General features: G+C 43.4%; 1 protein-coding gene across 1 annotated transcript in view; it reads right to left on the bottom strand.

Annotated features, from left to right (window-relative positions):
- Positions 1-27,055, bottom strand: part of PTPN14 (protein tyrosine phosphatase, non-receptor type 14) — a 193,447-nt gene that overhangs the window by 8,347 nt on the left and 158,045 nt on the right. Inside the window, exons 8-17 of the mRNA XM_012638380.1 lie at positions 26,480-26,568; positions 23,580-23,667; positions 22,655-22,737; positions 19,989-20,046; positions 16,521-16,599; positions 13,017-14,491; positions 8,636-8,779; positions 7,239-7,457; positions 4,075-4,203; positions 1,403-1,637 (exon numbers count right to left, since the gene is read on the bottom strand). Of these exons, the coding sequence (XP_012493834.1) occupies positions 1,403-1,637; positions 4,075-4,203; positions 7,239-7,457; positions 8,636-8,779; positions 13,017-14,491; positions 16,521-16,599; positions 19,989-20,046; positions 22,655-22,737; positions 23,580-23,667; positions 26,480-26,568 (2,599 nt within the window). The remainder of the gene's footprint in view (positions 1-1,402; positions 1,638-4,074; positions 4,204-7,238; positions 7,458-8,635; positions 8,780-13,016; positions 14,492-16,520; positions 16,600-19,988; positions 20,047-22,654; positions 22,738-23,579; positions 23,668-26,479; positions 26,569-27,055) is intronic.

The raw sequence follows: 27,055 nt of genomic DNA, 5'->3' as shown, positions 1-27,055 counted from the left end.
ATCAGTAAGAAGTAAGCATTACGATCTTTTGTTAGAACTTGTAAATCAGTATCTTTTAGGTCTTGAAAACCTATTCTCTCTCTCCCCATCTTCTTCCACTCTAAATGAATATCACAATAAAATCAAGGTTTTGACATCATCCAAGGTGTGGATGACAGTCCCTTCGTGGTGGTCACAGGTCTTCCCCTAGCAAGCACAGATCTGCAGGGAGCCCCGGGGCTCCTTCCCAGTTGGGTCAGCGAGGAATGGGGTTTTTCCACGAGCGCAGGGCCGTTAGGCGAGCGTGTAGAAGGGGAGGGGGAGAGTGCAGCCACCACTGAAAAGCAGAGGACAGTATCAGATCTCATCCCTGGATGGTAATGACTGGCTTGTCTTTCCCATTAGGCCGTGAATACCTTTACAGCTAAGACTGTGACTCAGTTCCAACTCTGCGTTCTCAGAGCCCGATCGAGTGCCGGGCACGTGGTGGGCCCACGCCCAATTTTTGGCCTTTCAAATAAAATACTGTATATGATCTTGTGAATTCGTTTCTTAAATAACGATAACGTGAAAATATATCTATATGAACTAATGAAACAGGTTTTTGAGTACATTTCAATTTCCAAAACTGTAAGTTGATTTCAATAATTCTTAGTGATCTTAATCGAAGGTACGAGAAAGTACTGAGATTTACTGCTATAGGGAAATACGGGCCTTGTGAGTTGTAAACTTTCATGAGAAATTTAAATATTTTTAAATTTTATTTTTCTGTGTTTTTTAAATTATTTTAACATACACACAACATAAAATTTACCATTTTAACCATTTTTAAGGGTACAGGTCAGTGGCATTAAGTATATTCACAATGTTGCACTACCGTCCCCACTATCCATGTCCTAAATGAAAAAACTTTTTCATTTTCCCAAACAGAAACGTTGTTGGTACTGTTGTACCCATTGAACAGTAACTCCCCATTGCCCTCAGCCCCCGGTACCCTCTCCCCTACTTCTGTCTCTCTGAATTTGCCTATTCTAGGTACCTCGTGTAAGTGGAATCACATAGTATTTGTCCTTTGTGACTGGATTGTTTCACTTAGCATAATGTCCTCAAGTTTCATCTATATTGTAGCATGTGTCAGAATAGTTACTGACTGAGTAGCTAAAGGTCTAAATCAAGGGGGAACCAATTAGTTTATCACAGTCTTAGCTTATTTGCATAAAAGGTAAACAGAATATAAAAAGTAACATGTATCAGTCTTCTCTGTTCTACATAGTAATGAAGAGACATATACTTCAATGTTATAATACTTTTGCCATTTAAGAGACATCATCTTCTCTTTCCATTTCATCTCCAGTTGACAGACCATTGATGCAGTTGGTAAAATGTAATCTGGTAAAACACAGGCTGGGAAGAAAAAACTTACACAAAAATCCTTGGACATCTTCTGGGCAACCGTGATCTGGCCAGTCGGTATACTGCAAATGCCACACCGTTCTTTCCTGACCAGACAAAAGGTGCTTGACCTTTAAGCCTGTGGTTGCATAGCAACCAGAATCTGTTCGGAACTTTGTGGTGACCTTGAACTTGCCATAGGTGGCCGAGCTGTGCTTGGAACCCAGTTTGGGCCAGTATCGGTGGCTTTTGGTTCGTCCGCCCTCCTAAATCGCACACAAAAGCAAAATGGGAAATAAGTCGGGGGAAGCTCTCATCTTCTTAATCCTAAAATCTGAGGACAGAAGAAAACAAAAAATAGCTTCTAAATCACTAACTCAGCAGCACTGCGCAGTGTCTATCACAGGGTAGATGCTACACATTTTAGCTGAGACCAAGCGTAAGATTTACGGTAATAGTGGAAAATATAAAAGATTCACAACTGAGGTGCAACTGAATATTAGAAGGAAGAGCAAGTGCAAAGTCCATAGGCAGGGACAAGCTTGGTGCCTTCAAGAAACAAACGTCTTCAGGGTGGCTGAAATTTGGCACATGAGGGGGCAGCTGGTAGGAGAGGAGATCGGGAAGGCCTCACAGTCCGTGGTAGGGAGTTTGGATGTCACTCCATGGACAACGGAAGCAACCCTTAGGTTTTAAGCCAGAGAGCAACAGATGCTAATAATCGTTCTAGGTCACACTTCTCCTTTCTGACGTTCAGCCCAGAGCTCCTTGTACTCTAACACGCTGACTACTGACACTGCCTCTATCATCTGATGTCGATCTCACGTTTCTCAGCCCGACCAATTTTTTTCAGTTCAACCTACAACTAAAACAGAACAGCTGGTTACGTGACCATTCTTTCTCCCCTAGTTTTATAATCTTTTCTGAGGATATGCACGTTCTCAACCATTTACAAAAGGTCTATGTTCACCTTTTGCAGTTTTGACGTTGCTGGAGTGGAGGGGGCGAGTGCCGAGGAGGAGCTCGGGGCGGGAGCACGTGGAGAGAGAGAAGGAACACTGCGCGTCCAGAGTCGTGGTGGTGGGGACACGCCCTGGGAACCCTGAAGGCCAGCGCACTTGGAAAGCAGTGCATCTTTGGGGAATGCAAATCATCGTGCCCAGATTCGTTTGGCTTAATTGGGTCTCCTTGAGTTTGAAGCCCATCTTCTCGTTTCTTTACCAATCCTGTGAAAGTAGCTTTACCCGAGGCTCTAGATTTACATTCCTGCTGAGGGTCTAATTCAGCTATGGAGTTTAAGAGACTCTAAGTCCTTGCCTCACCCACGGATCACTAGACTCTCCTTTGTCTCGACAAGGCTGGCCCCTTCTTCTCACTCAGGTCTTGCCTCAAGTGCCACCTCCTCAGAGGGCCTCGACTGTCACCCAATCTAAAGTAACCCCCCACCCCACCACTCTATTTCCCATCACCTTGCTCTGCTTTCTCTGTGGCACTTACTGCTATCTGAAATTATTTTATTTGTTCACCTTTTACTGTCCCTCCGACGAGGATGTAAGCATCATGGGGACAGGGATAGTGCCTATCTGGTTCACCACATGCCCCTGAGGTTAGCACAGATGGCACATTATATTTAGTTAAAGGAATCCCTTCCAATCATGTGATTCGAACAAGGTGATACATCTATACATCTAGAGGCTTTAAGGAGAATTTATTCTCCTTGTTCCGGGAAGGTCAAACAAAAGGTCAGCCCAGGGAAGTACAACTGCCTTTAAAGAACTTCAAGTCCCTTTCTCTTCTGTCTTCTAAGAGACTGTTCTGGAAAGAGCAACTGCTCAGAACAGTAGTGAAGAGAATATGATTTTTCCCCCAATTATCTCTGTTCCCAACCCCTTTAACATATTTAGGAAAGGCATACTGCAATACCATGGATATTGGCAAGACACATGAAGCCAGTGCCTCGAATGACTTTAAAACATAAGCTGGAATTTAATGAAAGGAACAAAGAGCAGGTGGTTAAAAAAATTTTCAGAATGCAACAAGAGAAGAAACAACAATAATTCTTCCCCCAAAGACAGGAAGCTCAGAGCTGAATGGATCGACTGGCAGCGTATGCCAGTTTTTGTAACATCACATGGAGTTCTCCAGTTACAACAGAAAAACTGTGTTTGGTTTGGCAAAAGAAGAAAAAGATGTTTTTTCTCTTCCCCGAAGAATAAAGGTCTCTCCAGGAACAACAGCTTCTGGTCTCTTTTCAGCTGATAAGCATGGCGGCATGTGGGACTTGCGTGCCCTGGGTTGGGTGATCTGTGTTGACTAACCCCGAAGTCTGAGCTTCTCAAATTCCAGTGGAAAGATCACTGTTTTGTTTGGCACACTCAGTCAGCTGGCTGAACTAAAGTTTGGTTGTGTTTGGTTTTGTGTTGTTTTGTTTGCATTTTAGTGCATGGCAATCCAAGGAAGAGAGTTAAAAGGCAGATGAAAACGGGAGGAGAAAAAGGCACAACAATAAATTATCTCTGGGGGGAAAAAAAAACCTATCTGAAAGTAAGGAGAGAAAATAGATGTACGCCAAAGAGAAAAGGATTTTCAGAGAAACAGCACTGCAGGAAGGAGGATGAGGCTACAAAGTTGCCAACACAAAGCCCATCTTCCTCACTACCTTTACCCCCGGGAACAGGACGCGGAGTGGGCCATTCCCCTTACCTCTTCTGCAGTGACCATGGCGATCACGTTCACTCCCTGCTCCCACACCATCTGCCAGAAGTCATGGCACGTGTGCGGCAGAGGCCCCTGGGTGGCTATGTAGTGCCATTCTGCCCCACCAACCACCACCTGGAAACCAAGGAAAGCATCGGTAAATGAACCCCCAAGTCCAAGACAGAACTACCTGCTGACTCCATTTGTATCTACCTTAAAACCTTGGATAGTATTTTTGGGGCCAAATGGGTTAGTGCAATTAAGAAAAACCCTGAGACCATAGATGGCTAATGACATATTATCACATGAAAATACTTTTTGCCACTCAAGCCTATTAAAACATTTACCTGATCTTTTTTTCTTGTCTCCAACTCACATCGTATGTGCGAACTAATGCACATTGAAAATACATGTATATATGCATATACACACACACACACACAGTATTATATGAACATGTATATGTATACTTAGGATTTGTTACAAAAACAATAGTTATGCTTACTATGTGCAATGCACTCTGATACTTTCCATTCTTTTCTCTTCTCTAGTCTATTTCATTAAAACATATACACATACACAAGCGGTCATGACCACTAAATTGATTTCACACCCCATCACTGTGTTATGATTCATACTTTGAAAAACAGTGCTCCGTGGCATCCTCTTCAACAATAAAAAAGTCTACCGTGGATAAACATCCCCTTTGGAGCAGTATCTTTCTCCTGCTGACCTGATATGAAGAGTCATGAATCTCCATCGTCATTGCCGCTCTGTGGTGCCACGTTTGGCAGAGATGTTATGAATGCACATATCAACAGTACATAATATTTTATCAATAACTTCACCTTGTACAGTACCACAGCACCCAACTGAACTATGGAGTCATGAGACGATTTTGGATAATAAAACTGTTACCCCACATAGCTCAGGGTGATCGTGGCAGGATAATTCTGTAGCTATAAATTACAGCTGCAGAGAATCATAAACAAGAAGTTGTACCCAAAGTGCTGAAGGTCATGCTATCAAGGTGAAACGGTGGCCTTTGGAGGAATTCCTTCTCTTCTCCCTTCTATTCCTGTGCCTTGACATTGCAAAGTCAAGCGCCTTACACATGCATGCAATGCAGATCTCTAGAGAGTTCTAGGAGCAATGAAGTGATCATTGTTTGAAACTTTTTTTCCCTCATTTATTTTATGAAACTACATACTAACTTGATTCAAAACAATATCAGTTATTGTCTCATTACACAAGTCATGTTTAGGTCAAAGCTGGCAGGAAAAATCCATTTTTCAAGTACCGGTGGGAGATAACATTCATATATTTGCTGGCCAGGAGTTTGGTTAATCTGTGGAATTGTGATTTTAAACATTAGCCTCTCTGGCACCCAACATATAGGAACCATAAATACTTCCAGAGAATGCTGCTGCCTGGGGCCTTTCAGCATATTCCAAGTATTGACAGGAGGGCATTAAAAACTGCATTAAAACACAACAACCAGTGCTACTGAGGTAGATTTCACAGATGTGATTCCACCTCTGGAGCAAATAAATCTCTGTTCTGTGTTAACAGCTGCTTGGAACCCGGGAGGAAAACATTGGCAAAATACACAGCTTTATTCCAAAGATACAAGGACAAGTTCTCGCAAGCTCTATGGGTCTATTAAATGCACCCATGTCTAACTCGGATCCACAAGATGAAATGTGGGCCTCAGAGAATACTCAGGAAGGGCATGCTTCTCGGTTAACAATACCCAGTGGGCACACTTTATGCAGAGTGACAGCTTTTTCCGGAGAGCAGATGGAAAATGGTGGAAGAGACTAGGCCAAAAGAAGAAGATAGCATAACACTGCTATGTATGATTTCCAGAGACACTCTATCAATAAGCAGCTGTGGGATTGGCATCTTTGTTGGACTGCATCATTTTGGTCATTATTTCATCACCTAAACAAAGCCTACGAAACACCATTGCCAGTTTACCCAAGAGTTTCCTGGTGTTCGTTGCTTGTTTTAGTTCTCACTCGCAAAAATGAGCAATCTCATCTAGCATAGTTGTTCTTTCATATTTCTTTTGGCATAAAATATAAATATATATGTTATCTATGTTCTGTGTACAAACACACTATACCCAACCACGGTATCCTTCTCATATTCTGTATCAAAATTGGTTATAACTGATACACAAACCTACATACCTAACTATACTATAGGGGCTCAAAGGAATGTACTAATAATTCTGCTACAGTTCCTTTCCTCTTTCCAGCAAAGAAAGAAAATAATTCTGGACAAGTCCGGAAACAGGTTTCTAAGGCTATTGATCACAATGGACTATCAATGTGAACCTTGTGTTATTTAAAAACTTCCTGTAACAATTGCTTTAACATCAGTATACGAAGAAATGCTCCCACTTCAGAGTTCAAAGCAAATGGTGACATTCTAAACACATATGCTCTGTTCTTAGGGACACTGAAGAAAGTAAGCTATTTAGGAAACATTTAACTGTATGTACACGTTTCCATAACTAAATTTTACTTGGGTAGAGCTATGAAATACTGAGATACGAAGGTCTGAAGTATTTGAAATATTAACAGAAACTTAACCATACTAATTCATTGCTTAATGTGGCAAATCTTGTAAGATTCGATGCTAACCACACTTTTATAGTTTCAGTTTCAAATTATATGGACTCTTATAAATACCATGCAAACTTGGGGCTTCAGCTGTAAAATGCACAGCCTGTAGTATTACCAGGAAGAAACAACAGTTTCTGTTGCTATTGAACATGATAAAAATTTCAATGACAGTAATACACCACCTGTGACTTCCAAAGTCTCATCACCTGCTAATCACAAACTGAAAAAGACAATTCTCAGTTTCTCCCCTGAGTTTAGCGAGAGTTGTAGCCCAAAGAGAAGAAAAAGTTAAAGCTTGTGTAATGAGCAAACTTCAGAAACCGCTGACCTGAGTTTTTTCCTGAGGCTGCTAGATTTCCTTCTCTCTGCAGTGACAGACATGCCTTTCCACTTGAGTAAGAAAAGCACAGGAGTTCAAAAACACCCCCCGAGGGTCTGGGGACAAGCCTTAAGAGGCACAGTGGCAGCCCATGCATTGTTTTCTCCCTGCGTTTTGACCTTCAACCCGGCAACCTTCCCACATGCTCACCTCCTTACCTTGATATGGGAGGCATTAATGTATCCTGTGTTATTTTCTTTGGTTGGTATCAGCTCCACCCGATTCTCCTCATAGGGGACAACTTCTCGGATTCGGCTGCGCTCGGCATTTTCTGGCAGAGTTGCGGTGCTGAAAATGCCATTTGCCTTTTTCTTTGGGATTTGCTCATATTCTGTGAACACCATTCCCTCTTCCAGCTTCTTCTTCAGGGTTCTGAACTGCAGCAGAAATTGACCTTCAGCTGTCTGAGTTGTCTTATCCAAAAATTGCAATGAAACAACCAGATTTCTTTACATATTTACAGTGATAATGTTAATAAGGATTTCAGGATGTACAAGCAATACTTGATCATGTGGTCTCATCGTTAACCATATTGCTAGTATCTCTTAACTGATAACCATTTTCCTTCTCACTCATACTATAAATAGAACAAATTTTCAAGAACTGGCAGGAGTTTAAATTCAAAAATTAATATTTTTGCTATGAACACCTCTGTTTAAAGTTTTAACGATAAGGAGACTGTTAATATTAATTATCCAAACATCATTTTCTCCACATACACGGCTGTTTTTACTGAGCTAAACTTTAAGATGATACTGGTCCACAGTTCTACAGCTCTGAGGATGAAGTCCCCCTCTCCCCGCCTTTCTGGCCAAACCACTAATTACAATAATATGGTATTAATTGGATTAAATGGTCCCTCTAAATTCCCTTCTGGCTCTAAAAACCTTCTAATACTGGATACAGACCAGCAGAAATGGAACACCCTAATGTTATTACCACTCTATTAGTTTTATACAACCTATTCATTAACCTTCTGACAGCAATTTCAGAAACTAATGGAACACCTTTCTTCACCTCTGAAACATTACCGTGCAACTTATGCTTTTCAAAACCAAAGGTCTCACCAATGTGTTATCCTGATAATTATGAACCAGTCACATTTTACAGCCATATAAGGGGACTGCATATGAAGAGAACTCTATAAATGCACAGATAAAATAACTACTCCTTAAGAAGTGGTAACTGTTCACAAAAATCATAGAAATTGAGAGCTCCAGCAATTGTTTAACTTCTTCCGTTTAACTTGCAAAAAAAAGCAAACAGGCCCAAAGAAATCAAGAGACTGGACCGAGCCATCTGGCTTGTCAGGGACTGGTTTTTTTTTAAGCGAGCACCGATCCCACCAACCTGACAAAGTGGGAAGATGAAAATGAAGAAACGTTAGATGTTGGAAAGGATTAATTGAATATAACACAGAACAGATCTTCCTAACCTCAAATTGAAGAATCAATGCATCCAACGAACCTTAGTGCTGGCATGTTTGGGCAAGGAGGGTGCCTTGGGATTCTGAGACCACAGAGAATGAATCACGTTTGACAAGTTTAGCACTTACCCTCTCATCCATGGGAACGCGGGTGGCATCAACGCGACTCTCTTCTCGCCCCGAGACCCGAGCCACAGAGAGCCCATTCAACGCTGCCAACATCAGCGGCCTCTTCTGTGCCTCCAGGCCTGCCATCTTCTGCTTCTCTAGATTCTTGTGGCAAGAAAAGGCACGTTCTCATTGTTTATACTACCGGTAGAATGTTGGAATGTGTTTTAATCTCCCCAAATCTGCAACTCCCCAGCCAAGGAATGCAGACAATCACCCTTGGTGGGGCAAATTCAAACACAGCCTTCCTGGTATTCCCTCTGTACCCGCGCGAGCCAGTTCCTACAGGACTCCTGAGCTTTTATTTTTAATTAATTCATTCATTAGCTAGATAGGTAAATAAATAAGAAAAAAGACTTCCTATAAACACACTTTGCCATAGGGCTCAAAAAAAAAAAATTACATGCAATGCAGTTTAGAAAGCTAAGGGCTGAAGGAAGACGGGACAAGGAAAAGAGAAACCGTTACAGGAACCATCTAATCCAATCACAGTGGTGGACCTTTCTATAAGGTCCATGGTGCGAAACTTGCCAAACAGTTTGTGATGGTGTTGAGAGATTCGGACACATAAACTGTACAGAAAAATCTTCCTAAGTTTCCATCCTGAGGAGCTAAGACTGAGGATGTGAATCCTATACTTAATCTCTGGTCCTTGGGGTACCTACCTATATCATGTCCAGAAAGGCAGCTGATGTGGTTTAGTGAACTCACTAACACTAAAGCCTGGCTGGGGTCGTCCAAGAGGATCTCTCAGGCATTACTCTTTACCCTTGACCCAGAGGGCCCCAAAAAAGGACATCTCAGATCCCAATGACCGCAGTAGGACAACGCTGGACTGAGCTATGGGGAACACGGATTTGGGGGCTGAGCAGACCACTTAGGGAAAGGTTTGGATGTTGCCATCTGGCCCTAGCTGTGGCTTTTTATTTCCACCCTCTCTATCCGCACCTATACTCTGAAACCAGATCAGTCATCCTGGTGGCATCCTACTGCCCTGCTCCCTCACTTCCTCGAAACTGACTGTGGTATGAAAATCGTTTTTGTCTACTCACTTCAGGCAGGCCATGAACACTTTCCAAAAATAATTTTGTCTTAGACGTTAAGGGAAGAACAGAGGGTCTTCCAAAAGCATAGAAAGAGATGAGTTTTACAGAGTGTAAACTTCTGACCCAAACTGAAGTACAACCGATTTACAGATTCATTTGACTGCCACAAATGAAGGGGTCATCTTATCCCTGGTTTCTTTTTGAGGCTCTATAATTTATAAATTTACTCCCCACGAAGATGTCCCGATGGAGCCGTCACACAAGGTTAGCGGATTATCCTAACCGTGGTGGAGGGGACCGCACTACACCCTTCCATGGGTCCCACCGTCACCACAACGTCCCCCACAATCAGAATGGGGCCTTAGTGAGTGATGCTACCAACAGGAGGCTCGTTCTAACGACAGGGCCAACCCATTGCACAAACCAAAGGAGCGGCTCAAAGAAAGAAAATACTCGTGGATTTGCAGGCAAAAGGTATAATAAATACTCTAAAGAATGGCCCTGGTTTCTCAATTCCAGGTATTCCAGTGAGGGGTGGGGGTTTGGATTTAAATTTTTAGGTTTTTATTTGTTTGTTTGCTTATAGTCTTTGTGACAGAGATTTTTTTTGCCCCGTCTTTTAGTTGGGAATCTGTTTCCCTCCTCTCTGAAGTTTTGAGAAAGCAGTAACTCTGGAAAAATCTTCCTGGGTCCCTCTCAACAGTGTCTTCTTTCTTTCCACCTGCACTGCAAAGTGACCCCAACTGGACCTGAGACAAAAAGCAACTAACTTGTCCTTCTTGGGAAAGGATTATTGCCTACCCAGTGACACTGAAACCCAGGCATAAATCAGACTATGTCTCTTAGCTTCTTCTTACTCACCCCATTAGCTTTTTTACCAGAAATTAAAAAAAACAAATGACTCAAAAATCTGATCTGGCTTTTTTTCCTCACTGCATCTGACTTCTGGTGAGGGGGCTACAAGCAGTGAAGTGTCTTCAAGGCAGCAGCAGGAGCCGGGAGGAGGAACCACAAAGGCCAGAATTATCCATCCAACAGACAAGCGGCTCCAGAATTACAAAGAGGTACCCAGAGGGAAGGTTTCTAGAGGGCCCCAGGTTGGCCATCCCCTCATCCATTCCCATCACTCCACAAAAGGTGCCCATGGTGAGGACGGCAAACAAGTGTCTGAGATGTGGGGATGCTGGCTTAGCCCACAGGCTGAATTGGAGAGTCATCCTGAGCTCAGAGCCACCGGCACTATCACCATCTTGCATGGCCCCATGGCTCACCGAAGAGCCTCCTAATCTTCCTCTAGGGTCTGCTGCTGTCCTTGAGCTCCTCAGTATATGGGATTTTTGGGGGGAAAAAAAAAATCGATGGGGAAAATGAAATAGAAATGGGGTAATGACTTTCCTGAACTAAAAGTTAATGGATAAAATTTGCTGGCCACTACTATCCACATGGATGAAAAGGAATAGCACATGGAGGGAAATCACCAGTTGAAAGAGCCCTTGCTCCTTTGTGGTAATTCAAGGAGCTCTAAGTAGGGACCGGTGCCATGATTTTGCCTATAGGCTATTTGTTTAATATGGGCAACAAGAGTGATGAATATGACCTAAATGAGGTTCTGGGACCATGTGGAAAGCATTAAGTAATCAAGCTGGCAGAGGAAATAGCTAAGCTGAATGCCTGGACTGATAGGCTCTTGATGGTAATGTTTCTTGTAAGAGGCCTTGGGCCAAGAAGTGTTGAAAAATCCTTTTCTACCATTGAATGACTTTTTTCCACACTGGGAAAGCTCTCCCCCAGCAGCGCCCACCCACATGTTTCCCTCCATGCCCAGCCAAAGGCTTTCTGTGCTAGAGGCACAGGTACATCTTTCATAATTTCTCTTTAGGAGTGCAAAAAGCAGAAAAAGTCACGTCTGTATAAAAACTCTTAACACTTTCCTGAACTAAAAATGTTGAGGATGGCCAAAACTGTGAGGTTGAGAATGGAGAATGTTCTCAAGGTTTTTCAAAAGCAACAAAGTTGCTGCAGATTGGATTTCTGAACCCAGGAACTTGGCTTCCTTAGAACTGTGGCCCCCACAGTTCTTTCCAGCTGATTCCCAATGAGGTGAGGAAGACCTATGCATGAAGGGAGGCTAATGAACCCCCATCAAGGCAAATGTTAAGTTACAACTGTCCTGGAGTTCCTAAAATAAGGCCCAGCTACCTTATGGTACAGCTATGGTGAAGGAAGAAAAGTCAATCTGCATTTGACTAGCTGTAATCAAATGATTTTTTTAAGGCAATGAAAATTTCCAGGACAATTAGCAATGGAGATTTTAAAAAGTTGCAACAATCCAACAACTTTCTCATTAGCAAGAGACAGATTTGCTTTGTTCCTCTGTATGTACATCTATTACCTGCACAGCCTTGCTCTGAAAACATAACTGGCCCCCCTCCAGATTGTATTTTTTAAGAGACAGGGTCTCACTATGTTGCTCTGGGTGTAGTGCAGTGGCTAATCACAGGCACGCTCATGGCACACTATACCCTTAAACTTCTGACCTTAAGCATCCTCATCCCCCCACCTCAGCCTCCCAGGTAGATAGGACTACAGGCATTTGCCACTGCACCCTTTTGTGGACAATTCTGAAGATGGGTTATTCATGTCTCATGCTAGGATGTACCTTCGAATGTAAATAAGTATGCGTGTATGTATATGTATGTGTACATATGTGTGTGAATTGTTGATAGAATAAGTTCAACAGGAATTAAAGCTCAGTGGTAAACTTCTGAGTTATAAATCCAATGACTATAATTTTCTTGAATTTGTGTTAAACATCTATTGAAAGAAAATCTGAAACTAAAGGTAGACATACCCCAGTCCACACAATACTAGCCAACTATCTTGACATGTGGATCTAAACAGAAAGCTGCACAGGGATACTGCTCTTTTAATATTTAATGTGGGGGTGGGGGCGGAAGATTTCCCCCAAGAAAACGAAACACTAAGAGATGTAGGGAGGCGAGCTCCCAGCAGCTCACACGATTGGAAGTGTCAGCCTTGAATAAACAGCGAAATGCTGGCTGACGCATTGACCTCGACACCACACCAGGTATACCTATTGGCAGCCACGAACAAGAACGGCAGATCTATTTGAAAGGGCAAAAGCCAACATTTTGTGAAATAAAATACTACCTGTTTAAATGCCCAATAATCCCTTAAAAGCCTACCGCATGCCCCGAATCAGCCTTGCACCTTCTTCAGCGCCTAAAGCTCACGTGCCTTCACACCAGAGCGCCCCGGGAGAGGAAGACACTCACCCTAATCATCATCTCCCTCTCTATAATGCTGTCCTCCAGGGAGAACATTTCCGACACAGGTCTCTCCTTCACAGGCTCCTTCTTGACCCGCTCCTTCACGCTCGTCAGGTCGGGTTCAGAGATGGACGGGCCCAGGGAGGCCCCATTGACGGCGGGCGGGTCGGCTCGGGACACGCTGATGGCCTTGGCCGGCCCGTGCCTCAGCACCCGGGCTCTGGCCATGGCGGGAGGAAGGCTCGGCTGGTCTTGCCTAAGCGCCCCGTTGCTCACGCTCTTCCTCGGGCCGGGGTACTCGGGCGGGGGCTTGTTGGGGATGCGCGCCAAGGCCGCCTGCAGCTGGGCGCTGTACTCCATCTTCTCGCGGAGCACGGGGATCTGGGGCACCGACTCCGGGGCCTCCTCCTCCTCCTCGCTCTCGCTGCTGTGGATCAGCATCGTGGCGTCGGAGAAGGTCTTCTTGTGGTGATACTGAGGGAGCTGGTGGACCTCGTGGCTGCCCGGCCCCTCCTCGGGCGGGCCCTGCTCCCGCAGCGTGTTGCGACGCGCCATGGGGAGGTTGAGCGACTTGAGCGTCATGGCTTCCATGCCGCGCACCATGCTGTTCATCACCTCCAGGCTGTGGCGCTTGTTCACCGTGCCGTGGTGCTTGGTGGCCGTGAGGGGCTCGCTCACCTCCTGGAGAGACTGATGCACCACCGGAGAGCTGTCCTCTTGGAAGGTCTTCACCGAGAGCTGCACCTTCCGGGTCACCAGGTCCGGGCTACTGCCGCTGACGTACTTGTGGCGGTGGCTGGCCAGGTCGGGGGTGCTGGTGGCGGGGCGTGGCCGTGGGTAGGGGGGCGGCGGCCTGAAGAGATAGTTCTTGAGCATGTGGGCTGTGCAGTAGTTATGGCCACCCTGCAGCTGCACGTTGGCCAGCTCCGGGGTGCTCACCGTGTGCGAGATGGCACTGGCCCCCGGCTTGCTGGGCGCCACGGCACTCTTTGGGTTCACGTGATCAGAGGGACTGACCAGTTTGTTGCCATACCCTCCCGGGGGCCCGTAAGGGATGGTGTAGGGGTGTCTCTCCCGCATCTCCGGCTGGCTGTACACCAGATCCTCCGGCTGGTTGTAGGCGTGAGCATTGAGGATGTTGAGGTTCCGCAGAGACTGGCTCTGGCTGTCCGTGTGCACGATGCCCCTCTTCATCTGCCGCATGACCGTCTCGTAATCGGGGGTCGGCCTGTAGGAGGGCACGATGATGGCACTGTGCCGGTGGCTGGGGATGTAGTCAGCCCGCATGATGTCGCTCCCGGGGATGCTGAGGTTGGAGGACACGGGGGAAGCCTGGACGAAACTCTGCGAGCAGCTCAGGGAGTTGACGCTGTGAATGCTGCACACGCTGCCGTTGGTGACGGTGCCGTTCACGTAATTCAGGTCCAGGCTGTTGTGGGAGTTGCAATACAGGGCTTCTTCGTTCCCGTGGAAGATGCTGTCTACAAGGAGGGAAACAAAGGCACATGAACCTCCAAGCCATCTTGCCCCAGTGAAGTTCATCCTCACACTCATGAGTTGACTTTCAACATAAATAAGTCATAAAAAGTGAAACCCCATGGTCTCCACTGACACATTCCACAGAAAAACTGTGAATATCTTGGAGGAGGTGCCAATATACAGAAAGAACACTGTAAAGCAGACTGAAAAGAAAAAGGAAACCAAGACAAAGAAAGGTATGCACACGTGGAGTTACGTGTCACCTGGGTAAGTTCTCGATTTTGCCATGAGACTTAAAGTCAGGCACCAACACCGGCCCTCGTGCCGGGGAGACCTGGATTTCTGTGCAGGGCTCAGCAACGGGACTGGGTATTTGGGCCAGGAAATCGAGAACTTTAATAGGGCGACAGACTTAAATTACTGAGCGCTTGCAGCTGCTCTTCCTGATGGCAGGGGAAAAGGTCCTTTTACCAGAGGGAGCGCTGAGCGTTCGTAAAGAAACAGGACAAATGACGCAGCCCGGACGTCAGCATGCCTAACTCGTTCCCAGCAGCAAAGAGTGAAGGGCAAAATTAGAATCGAGAGTTCTTTTTAGCCATTTCTAAAATCCTCCTTTAGATCTGGTTTCATCATTGAGGTCAATTCAAGTAAAAATTAATTATGGTTTAAAGAGGTACCTAGGGAGATAAAAAGTAGATTTCTAAAGTCAGGCCCATTCTAGGTGTCGAGTGCTCCTTTAAAAACACACACACACACACACACACACACACACACACACACACACACAGAGCCTGAGGAAAACAACTTTTTGCCAAAATCCTTTTCTGCAGCCAAAATATATTCATTTTCACTCCATAGATTTAAGCTGGGCAAAGCAGAGGAAGACAAAGTCAGAAAAGGTGAAAAACAGAAGAGGTGACTGAAAATATTCAACTGCCTGAAAAAGAGGAGTGTGGGACAAAGATCTGATGAGATAGGCAAGAAAATCTAGGAGAACAGAGAGATAAACGTTTTGCAATTTATCCACCTTTCATGGGGTTTGCTGCCTTCCCATAGAAGGAGGGTAACTTTGCTACTCTGTTTATAAAAAGTACTATTTCATTAAGTTAAATGGTTTTGACTGTCTTTAGTTTTCATGCTCATACTTTTATAACACAGAGGTCCCAAAATAGCCAGAAGTTGATAATATAGACACTAATTATCCACTTAATATATTACAACATCTAAGGTTTTCTACCATCTCCTTTTTTGAGATGCAGTTCGTATACAATGACTAAGAGATACTGATTTTCATATCCAAGCGTCACCATTAACCTCTCTGTATCCCAATTTCTATATACGTAAAATAGAAATAATCATAGTAGTTCCCATAGGTTTCTTTTGAGGATTAAATGAGACAATATGCAGTGAGTACTTAGAACAATATCATAATTACTCTATAAATGTTCATTGTCATCATTCTCATTGTTATTACTATTGGAATGGGCTTTTGCACACATTTTGCACGGGAGATGTTACAGGAGAGACAGGAATACAACAAATTTCCTTTGTAAGCACCATGCAAGTGTACTGAGAAAGCAGCTGCAGGGGGTGAGAAAAACAGCTGGAGGAGGCTGAAGCTGTACATGTCTCCCACTTTATTCTGGATGCCTGTATTCACTGTCTGCATGAAAAACTCACTGACCTGCTATGAGCTTTCTGACAGTGGCCACGAAAGTGAAATGCACTCGGCTGGGCTGTGCTGTCACTCTGTCCTCTACGCTCGCTTACGAAACGGGGGAGACAAGAACGTGCTTCCTGCCTCGGCCCCGACTCCCTGAGTAGCCAATTCTGGGGAAATTTTCCTCTTGAGGGTAACCAACACTCGAGGCCTTTCACAAATGGAAGCTGCTGGCTACTGTCGTTCAGACAATGACAAAGTTAGAATGAAAGCATTGCTGTCATCTTTTAAAAAAAAAAAAAAGTCCTCTTTACTGCTCCCTGGCATTCAACGTTTTGTCTTAAGAAGGGAAGACGGCAAGCTGGAGTTACCTTGCGAGGTGTGAGTTTCCGAGTAGTGCTCCCCACACTGGACGTGCACGGGCGGCAGGATGTATGGCTGCTGCCGGGGCTGCAACAGAGAACACGGCAGAGGTGGGGAGTCTGGGCAGAAACGGCCGTCGACCCCCCCCAGAGAGCCAGCCTGAGCACACGGCGGTCCCCACCGCCGCAGCGCCAGGGAGGCACGGGGCAGCCACCCTCCCTGCCACCCCTCTCACCCAACCCTCTCCTACCCGTCTGTGCCCTCAGCTCATCACTAAGTCTGGGACTGAAGAAACGACAAGGGGGAAATGAAGTTGGTTGAAGATCAGAAAGAGTCAAAAGACGGAATCCTGTTACCTATTAGCTAATACACCTGCAAAGGTCTCTATGCCTTCCTGCACAAGAATAACCTAGAACAGGTGCATTATCATAACCCATCTGAGAAATGAGAATGAGGGGGACACCCGTTTTGTTCTATTCAAAATTCGATTCGCCGGCTCTACACACCAGCGCAGCGGTGCCTACGACCCAGGTTCATTCATGGCTCCATGTCAGCCTCAGACAGGAACAGGGCTGGTGGTGAGCTGGGCCCAGTGGCAACTACTATCTAAAATGTCACCTACGGTGAGCGTGTTTCTCCAGACCGCTTACTGACCCACCCCACTGCAGAACTAAACGTGGAAAGGGCCCTGGCAGAGAGTCAAGTTCAACCATCCACCCCTTCACCCTCAGGGCAGAGTCTTTCCCATTAGTCTCCTCAAGTCGGCCATTTAGACCCAACCTGAATAACTTCCTGCTGCAGAAGAGAGTAGAAGTTTTAGAGGAAAAAAAATACTTCAATGAATTAAATATCTGAACACGGGAAATACGACAATTCATCAAGGTGATCTAAAGCAAGTCATTTTAACCTCAGCAGGTCTCAGCTTCCTGCCCATCAAACCAAACTCCTCCCTGCCCCTACCTCAAGCATTATTCATTTTATTTCTATATTGGGGTTGTAGATAAAAGTTTGTTTGAAAACAGTTTTGATGTGGGGAAGAAAAAAAAAAACACTCTCAAGTTTGTAAGCCACTGAACAGGACAATCTCTTAATATTTCTCTTAGCCTTTCAGGTATTATTTTAAAGGTTAATGTTTTACCAGAGAAGCAACTGAGATCAAACCAAGAAACCGAAAACCAGCAGGGGTCTCACTTTCTCAGCATCCCTCGACGGAAAAAGAGCACTCGCCAGCGTTATTTATCCAAAGCTGGGATAAATAACTCACTTACCATTTTCTCTGCTACAAACAATGCCTGGGCATCAAGAGGGCAAATAAAGAAAGTAATAAAGGCAAGAGATCCCCAAATTAAAAGGAACCAAGAGAGTAGAAATAAAGAATTGAACCTAAATTAATCTAAGAAAGTAGTTCAGGGTACCAAAGAAAAAGTGCTAAATCAGTTCCAAATATCCCTAAGTCTCCCTTTGCCTGATTTTTGAGTTGCAATTTAAAAATATTTTTCCTTTTCTTGGCAATACATAATTCAACTCAATTTTTCCAGACTAGGACAGCCAGTTTTAAGGGGTTAGAAAAAATGGTGGAGAAGGATTTGTACAAGAGAAGAGAAATACATGGCAAAGCAAAGTTGGTTTACTGCCTTTTCTTGCTCTTATTAAAAAAAAAAAAAAAAATCCTAATAAGTGACTATTTATGAACTGGCATAAGTGTATACGCAAAGGACAATAATAGCTCATCTTCTAAACACCATTTCAGGATATTATTTATTTCATGTTTTTGTATAGTCTAATATATCATTCCATTTCTTTCCAGGTTTGCTGACGCAGAAACAAATTATATAATAGATGGCATAACATAGGCAGCAGGCAGGCAAGAGAAAAGCAGCACTAGGCAGTCCTGTTTCTCAGCAAGGAAGCCAAGAGACAATGTTCTCTGGTCTCACTCTCGTTCGCTGTACGGAACTCTGGGTGAAACAGGCAAAAACCTAAAGGGCAGAGGAGAGGGGGAAGCTTCCCGCAGACTGTCTTCATCCAGAAAAAAACAGGTAAGCCTCTGTGTCTTCTCTAGATAATCAGGCCAAGATCAGACCACCTGAGAACCTTTAAACATTTTGCCTGCCATGGATGTTTCATGGACATAAATGAAAAATTATCTCCCTAATTAACACATCTTGACTCTAAAGAAAGGAAAAAGAAAATAACACTAATAAAGGAGAAAAATAAAGAAACCAGCACCATCATCAAATCTATTGGTGTTCTGGGGGAAAGCCAGGGCAAAGAACCACATGGGAAATATTATGCATAATACTGAGATTAATAATAATCACACGGACACCTCAGGAATTACATTATGTGATAAAATAATGGCTCAACTCAAGAATTCTAAGGGTCCATGTCTATGTATTTTCCCGAAAAAAAATTTTCTCAAAAGTTTTCTTTTAAAAGACAAGTTAAAGACACGCTATAGGGCAGTGGTCCCACCGTTTTTGGCACCAGGGACTGGTTTTATGGAAGACAATTTTTCCACAGATTGGGGTTGGGGGAGCTCAGGCGGGGATGTGCAACCCAGTTCCTAACAGGCCAGGGACTGGTCCCTGGCCGCGGCCTGGGGGTTGGGAACCATAGCTATAGGGGTATACATTGCACATGAAGAAAAATTCAGCTGTATTCTATCAACTTGAAGGAAATGTTCATCAAGAAAGATTAAAAAACATTATCTCTATTTTGATTTTGTGTAAAGAACTGAGTTAAAACAAGCAGAAAACTTCAATGGAAACCAACTCTTTACATCTTTCTACTATATTATCCTTGAGTAATCCTCAAAAGAAAACATAGGTAAAGACAGAACACATGTATTAATATCAGAACTGTGTTTCCTTATTCACACAATGAGGACAACAGTTAAAAAAAAAAACAGCAGCACCTAAGGCTATGTAAAAAAAAGTGGGGCCAATTAAAATTTTGTTGACTAATTAAAGCCTTAAAATTAGAAAATGTGCATTAATTTTCCCCATCGGATACTCTGAGACCATCAACTAGACTCATTCAATTTTTGCTCATTTAAAAAGCATTTTCTGACTAGTTTATTAAGCTCTATCTATGGCAGTGAATACAAAAGAATTTGTGGAGCTTATAACTGAAGACATGTCTTCACACAACAACCAGAACAGAGGACCAAGCGGATAAAAACACAGTGCAGGTTGTATGTATGCTGAAGGACCATGGTCTCGTTGGCGTGGAATAAGACTGACTCACTGGGGTAAACCTTAAGCCATGGTTAGAGTCATGATGAACATGGATGGGTACAGGGCACAAGGGGACAAAATGGGTGGGCATCACACCTGCTTGGCAGAATGATGTTCTTCTGTGTTCTCTCTCAAGATCTGACCTGGTCATGATGCCCTAGTCATCTCTCCTCTCAAATTAATAATGAAGAATATTCAACAGTCAGACCACTTGACTACTGAAGATTCTATACATACCAGAGAGGACCGGCTCCAGGTGGGCTGGCGTCTGATGGGGGGTGGAGAATTTGACTGTCTACATGAAAAGTTGAAAGAATGAGAATGGTCATTATTATTCATCAGATATAAAAAGACCAGATAGACAAGGGAGGGAGAGGAGAGGAAAATAAACAAGACTGGTTAAGACTTAGACCAAACATAAACATTGCTTACTTCTGGATGGTGATGCTAAGAACAATTTTGATTTCCCTTTTTTTCTTTTTCTTTTCAAAATGTTTGGAAAACCTAATAATTTTATAATAGGTTTCACAAAGTAATATTAAAAGAGTAAGGCTTATTTCTATAGAAAGATTATGAGGGAAATAAGCAAGACTGAAAAATATGACCATTACATGGATTTTTAAATATTGTACTCTTTGTATTCTTATGTGTAAAATCTTTCATAATTAAAAAAATGCAAGAAAAAATATTTTTAAAATGCTTCCGGTCCAGTGAAAATCCAAAATAGATAAAATATTTGAGTTTGACCATACAAAGATACTTTTTATTAAGATAATATATTTTACAAATATTTCTCTGATCAGACCCTTTCCAGACTGAGAACATATATTTTTTTTTAATGTGGAGATAAAAATCAACTACACGTATTATCAAATTTTCGAGAATTAAAATCAAAGTTGTTTTTCAGCAATGGTTCCCAAATGCCATAACAATGTTTTCCTTAGTGCTCAGTGTTATCATTAAAAAAACAAAAAAAAAAAAACCGCCAAAACCAGGACATATAAAGTTTTTCATCCAACTAAAGTTCTTTAATTTAAAGGACTCTCCATAATCTGAGATTTCATCCTTCCTACTTTTTTGGTGATAAAATCCTTTTCTTTTATGAAATGATGGAGATAATGTAGTTATGTTGGATTTTTAAAATGATTGGCTAAACATACAATCTTATCAGATCTATGTTAAACACACTCCCCACATTTTTCCTTCCATGTCAAGAAGTCCAGGAACCACTCCTGGGGCTATATTTCCAGATGACAAGCAGTAGCTGTGCAGGAGCAGAAAACCCAGTGATGGTCTTTTAGAGGTCAGAGAGTAAAGACCTCTGGAGAAGAGCGCTGTTAAGGTGATGCTCGTCTTGTAAAGCTCCAGAGGGATATACAGGTTTTAACATAGTGCTAAGGCTCTGAAACTGTGTATAGAAGAGAAAGAGTGTGTGTGTATGTGTGTACTTTTTAGAGAGTGTGCCCCAGGTTTTAATCAGATAAGAGGCTAGAAACCGCTCATCCCTCATTAGGAAGAAGAAAGGAACGGTTATTATAGAAACAGAAATGAAAAACAATTTCTTCTTAATTTTCAGTCTAACGTGATGTTCACTAATATCGGACGAAAAGGCAAGAGAAATATAAACACTCAGTAAGTTTTACAGTAATACCATTGGCTGAGAAATGGCACTTCTCCAACAGTTTTTTATTCACCCTAGAGTTTTTTATGCACCCTACTATAGAATTCTTGTTAACGTCCAAGACACCCCCACAAGTCAAAAGCAACAGCAGAACAGAACTGCACAGAAACCCTCTACAGGGAATCTGCTCACAAGAATGGCGTGTGGGGTTGCATGCGAGAAAGTGTCTAGAAGAAAGATACGGCTGCTTAACTTGCCACTCCTTGCTCAGCCCTTCCTCTGATTTATATTAGCAAACTTTGCTGGTAGACCTAATACTGAGAGATAGACTTTCAGACCCTGACAGTGACTAATTGCAGCGACTGGTTTGAAAGAGCTTCCACCGCGTGGAGAAAAAAGTCTGCCATGACCTGGGGCCCAGTTATAAAGCAGCCGCATTCTTCAGCAGGAACTGCTCTAGGACAATACTCTGCATACTCTTGCATGTGTCCACCGAGGGAGTGGAAAGGCAGTTCTTCTCCTGCATTTACAAGCCCGGCGCTCTTTGAAACAAAATTAAACACATTGGGTGCCCAACCGCTGAATGCACTCAGCTCAGGAACGTCTTTTGAAGGCAACCAAGGCAAAGACAAACGGTAGAGTGAGCCCCAGCACGCCGCATCTGAGGTCAGGCCACATTTAAGTGCCCTCATCACACTCCCCTTTATCACTCTTTATTTCCAAATTAAATTAAAAAAATACACACGGATCTGTGACATCTATGAGTGTCTTCCAAATCGTCCTCTAATTACCCTGGCCTCTCATTTGCAGTCAGGTGACGTGACCCAGGAGCGCACACAGGGTTAGCCAACTGTGTAAGCGAAACGGGGCTGAGGATGACAAGAGCTTCTTCTCTTTCAAGTTGGCTCGTCACTCTGTTACCCACTTCTGAACACGCTCCACATCTGACACGAAGGGGCACCCTGGCAAATTGGGAGCCGCTCGGCTCCTCCAAACTCATAGCAGAGGGTTGGAAAGGCACTAATGTGGGCCAAGCCATCCAGGCAGTCAAGCACGAGCAGTCAATTTGTGAACTATTTTCTCTCTAGGCACATGTGCTACGCTAGACAGTCTTCATCATTAAAGTTCTTTCATTCCTGCCCAGCTTTAAGTTACTTCTTTAGCCTCTACAAGGAACAAGGAAAAAGAGTGAACGGAAATAGTGATCTACAACGTCCCTAAAGCACATGCATGTCATCTGACAAAGCCATGCAGTGAGAGGATGGACTAAATGTTTACTTACTCCGTGCAGATTTTGTTTTGTTTGTAAAACTTGTGCCGTGTAACAAACAACCGAGAAATATACTTGGCATTTTCGATATCATCCTTAAAAAGAAGAGACAGAGAAAAAAGTAAGCACTTGTTTGATTAGAAGTACATTTCATCAAAGATTCCTCTGAGCTGGGGGGATATATCCCTTCCTTCCTTCATTTCAAGCTCAAAATGACACACTGGGGCCAGCAAGCAAACCAACCTGCCGAATGGCAGCGACAGCCATGCCTACAAAGCCTACCAAAGAATGGCAGAAAATGCTGTCTGCTAAGGAACCCTTTATGTCCAAAGTGCTGGGGTTACACTGATGAACTGGCACGTCTGTACGTAATTCCAGATCAAGTGCTTTAAAGATAAATAACGGAATCAAGGCAGAGCGTAGAATAAACAGCAGACATCATTAAATTGGAGGCGGTGAGATGCATGAAGGGCCTTGGCTCCGGAGGAGGCACTCGACAGAAGGTCAATTGCTCAGCTAACTTCAGATTAAGCTTGGGCTACGATGGGGAAGAAAATTCAGGTCAGCCAGCAAAAGCAAATGCAATGCAATGCAACAGAATCAGGGGTTACGCGATGAGGGCCGTTAACCAGAGCGCAGAGGAACGCGGCACGCCAGATGACGTGATCCATCGCAAATAAGGCGGCTGGAGAAATGCGAAGCTTAGAGTCAAAAGTCAGCTTGGAAACCTGGTATTTTGAACATGGTATTTCACCATCGCTATCCTGAAATGAGTAATGATAGCATTGGGCAAATATTCAGAAGTATTTCTTCAAAAGAATACTGATTCTCTCAAGGTATGGAGAGCAAGGAAAGGACATCATGAGTTGAAAAGTCCAACACTGAGCTGCTTGTCAGGCCCGACCTGCATCCTCCCAGGTCCGCCCGCGTTGCTTACCGTGTGAAAGAGGGCGGTCTCTTCTTTGTTGATGAGCTCCACTAGAATGGCTGACTTGTTATGAGTGATATTCCCAATATCATTCCACCTGGTCAAAAGAAATGCAACTGTGTCTGCCCAGAGATGGCATTTACAATCCGGCATAGGAGGTCGTCTGCTACTGTCGAGCTTCACTTTACAAATTAGGATTTAACTACTTTTCAAAAAGCTCAATGTTCCTTCTCTCAAAGGAGAAAAGAAAATGCAATATGTATTCAAATACCTAAAAATTCTATGTAAAATGTCTAGATATTGCTGTTCATAAAGTATAGGTTCTTTTATGACCAGCAATGAGGAAAATGTGCAGAGGACTTTTGCTGCCTTTTCTCCCCTCCATTTCCAAACTGACAACACATCTCCCAGGACCCCCACTTTTTAATGATAGAAGAGCATAGATTACTAAAAAGTTGTGTGTTTGCAGGAATTTAGGCTGAAGAATTCACATATTCTGTTTTGCAATGTACGCTATGGATTAATTACATCATCTTGAAAAAAATTCCTATTGACTATTTAATGTGCCTACACTTTTGTGAACTAACATACGCACATGAGAAAGTAGACTTTCCTTCCCCATCCCCCTGGAGACCTTAGCTAAAATGAGATACACCGAAATCAGCACTGGACAAGGGAAGAAAAGCTACTGCTTCCCATTCTACCCAGAGCCAATTTCCAACCCTCTGTAACCACCACCTCCCTTGTACTCAGTGCCTCGACCCTGCCCACTGCTACTTCATTCCATCACGCACCTGATTGTTACACTTCCAGCATCCCCAGCCTGGATAATTCCTTGGAGACTCAGCTCAGGAGTCACCTTCCCTAGGAAGCCCTTTCTCATTCCCCATCACCCACATGCAAGAAGAACCCACCGTCTTCTGTCGATCACCTCATTGTATTTCAATTTTTACTTCTGTGACTAGATCTCTAACTAGACCAAACTAGACCACAGGCTCCACACCCTGTGTAGGGCTCTACTCTCTTGATCTCTGTATTCTAAACACTGAGCCAAGTACCTGGCACAGAGCACTCCGTAAATGTCTGTGGGATGAATGAACAGTAATAATATGGCCTGTCGTCTGTTCAGAGTATGATTCTTATATCAACTGTCTGAGGCAGAAAAGAGCTATTTTTGCTCCTTCTTTAAAGAGGAAGCAATTTAGACACAAATGACTACCTGATGTAGCCACTTTCACTCTGTTCTTCAGGGATGGATGAGTTCTTTACCTGGGGTTTCCAGACTTTCCGCCAGTCATCTTTCCATTACACCAGTCCCAAATGTTTTTAAGACATCTGCTGGTGTAATACTCTCTCCACATGTGCTCTGCCCAGCTTGCTGCCCAACTTTTAGTTCTACCAGATTACATCTACATGGACTCATGGCTACATGCTCCTCAGTGAAGGTCTCTCTAGATAAGGGATATTTGGTTTCCTCTGGCTCCATTCCTTCAAGTCAACTGCCAAAACCCTAGATACACTCTGCGCCCCACAGCACGATTTCACCCAGTAGCATAATTAACAGGACACTAGAAGTAAATTCCCATCTTGTAGGGGTTTCAAGATAAATGAAAAGGTCTGGAGGCAGCTCCTAAGAAAACTGAGCACAATCCGTGAGTGGCTTATGCCCATCAAACTTGCAAATTGCTGTTTTCTTCTATTTCACCTTGATAGCTAGTGTTAGGACTTGTTTACTTCTCTTCTGCAGGGTTGAGGAGAAACTCAAACATCGATTTAACTATATGGACAAAGATGCCTGGATAATTTTGAGTGGGCATAAAGATTTATAGTTAACAACTCTGCACACATTTGTATGTTTTACTCAGTTAATTTACACTTTGTGGCAGGTATATGGAGTTGACTCCATGTCCAAAAGTCAAAAAGTTAATTCTATAGACCCAAAGATCTCTCTCTCCACTCCTGCTCCATGACGTCTCTAGTCAAAGAGCAAGGGAAAATCATAAAAATAATGGCAGGGTGGAGACCTAGGGAAATAAAAGCCAACTAGGAAGCTTTTGGTTGGAAACCCGTCTCAAAATGACCTGCGGTAACTGCCAATCCAGAGAGTACATGGCCAGCCAAGATTCACTTCCAGAAGGTGGGCTGTGCTTGCCTCTGAGAGCTGCCTGTGATCATCTGCCCCGGATGTACAGCTCTTCCTATCAGACGCACACACAGGAAAGCTGCTCCTCTGATAAGTAACGAGCCATATTGCCCTTGTAAATGAAAGCAAGCACACAGTTTCTCAGATCACTGACATAATGATGGAATCTACGGGCACCAATACAAAGCAAGCGTGTTGACATGTAACGTTGGGGGGGACTTCCACATCCCTACACCAGTACTATTCCTGTTAGAGGGTTAAAATGTCAAAATAATTAAAAAGTATCGAAGTCCTCTAATTTATCATAATAAAGTGATTGCTTTTTCAAAACACACTTTTTCAAATAATCATCTTTTGTTAATATAAAAATTCGTTTGCACTCTCGTGGCACGTGCGTGTGGTTAGGCAGAGGGTACAAGACAATGGAAAGAAGCCAATTTGGATTTAATGACTGACTGGAGAGCTGGTTTCCACCAAGACTCACAGAGTTTGGTTTCACTCTTCTGACTCGATGGGGTTCGACATGTATTTCCTGGAGTCAGGTGGGAAGAAAGGATTTCCTCCTCCCCATCAGGCCTCCAAGAAAAGTGAGACGAATTTCTCCATAACTTCTCAAATTCTGCAGAGAGCTGACTTTATCTAAGTTGAGAAAAGCTCAACTCTGATCCACAGTCTGGCTCTTAACTCATTTGGATAACCTTAATATTGAGTGTGATTTTCTAGAGTGCCTCAAGGGAAAAAGAAAAAAAAAGACAAATAAGACTACCTGTATATTACTGCTTGTCTTCCAATTCTGTTTCTCACGAAAATCCCCATAAAGAAAATGCCAAGATGCACACTGTTTCCATGATTGTCCTGCGTAAGATCAACAAAAGATACTCATGATGACCCACGTTCGTTGCAGCACCATTCACAATAGCCAAGACAGGGACTCAACCTGAGTGTCCACCACACATGAATGGATAAAGAAAATGAGATATATGTGCACAGTGGAATACTATTCAGGCTTAAAACAGAAAGGGATTCTGTCATTTGCCACGGCATGGATGGAGCTGGTGAACATCATGGCAAGTGAAATAAGCCAGGCACAGAAAGACAACATGTTGTCACTTATATGTGGGCTCTAAAACAACTCAACTCATAGAGGTGGAGAATGTGATGGGGTTACCAGAGGTTGGGGAGTGGGAAGAATGGGGGGATGATGGTCAAAGGACACAAAGCCTCGTTAGGAGGAGTAAGTTCAGGAAATCTAGTGTATACCATGGTGACGATAATAACAATGTACTGTATTCTTGAAAATCACTCAGAGTAAATTCTAAGTGTTCTTACTACAAAAAAAAAA

The sequence above is a fragment of the Propithecus coquereli genome, unplaced genomic scaffold, assembly GCF_000956105.1.
Source record: "Propithecus coquereli isolate 6110/MARCELLA unplaced genomic scaffold, Pcoq_1.0 Scaffold129, whole genome shotgun sequence".
Classification (NCBI taxonomy): domain Eukaryota; kingdom Metazoa; phylum Chordata; class Mammalia; order Primates; family Indriidae; genus Propithecus; species Propithecus coquereli.
Note: the sequence above shows the minus strand (reverse complement) of the source record. Positions and strands in the feature narration are given on the sequence as shown.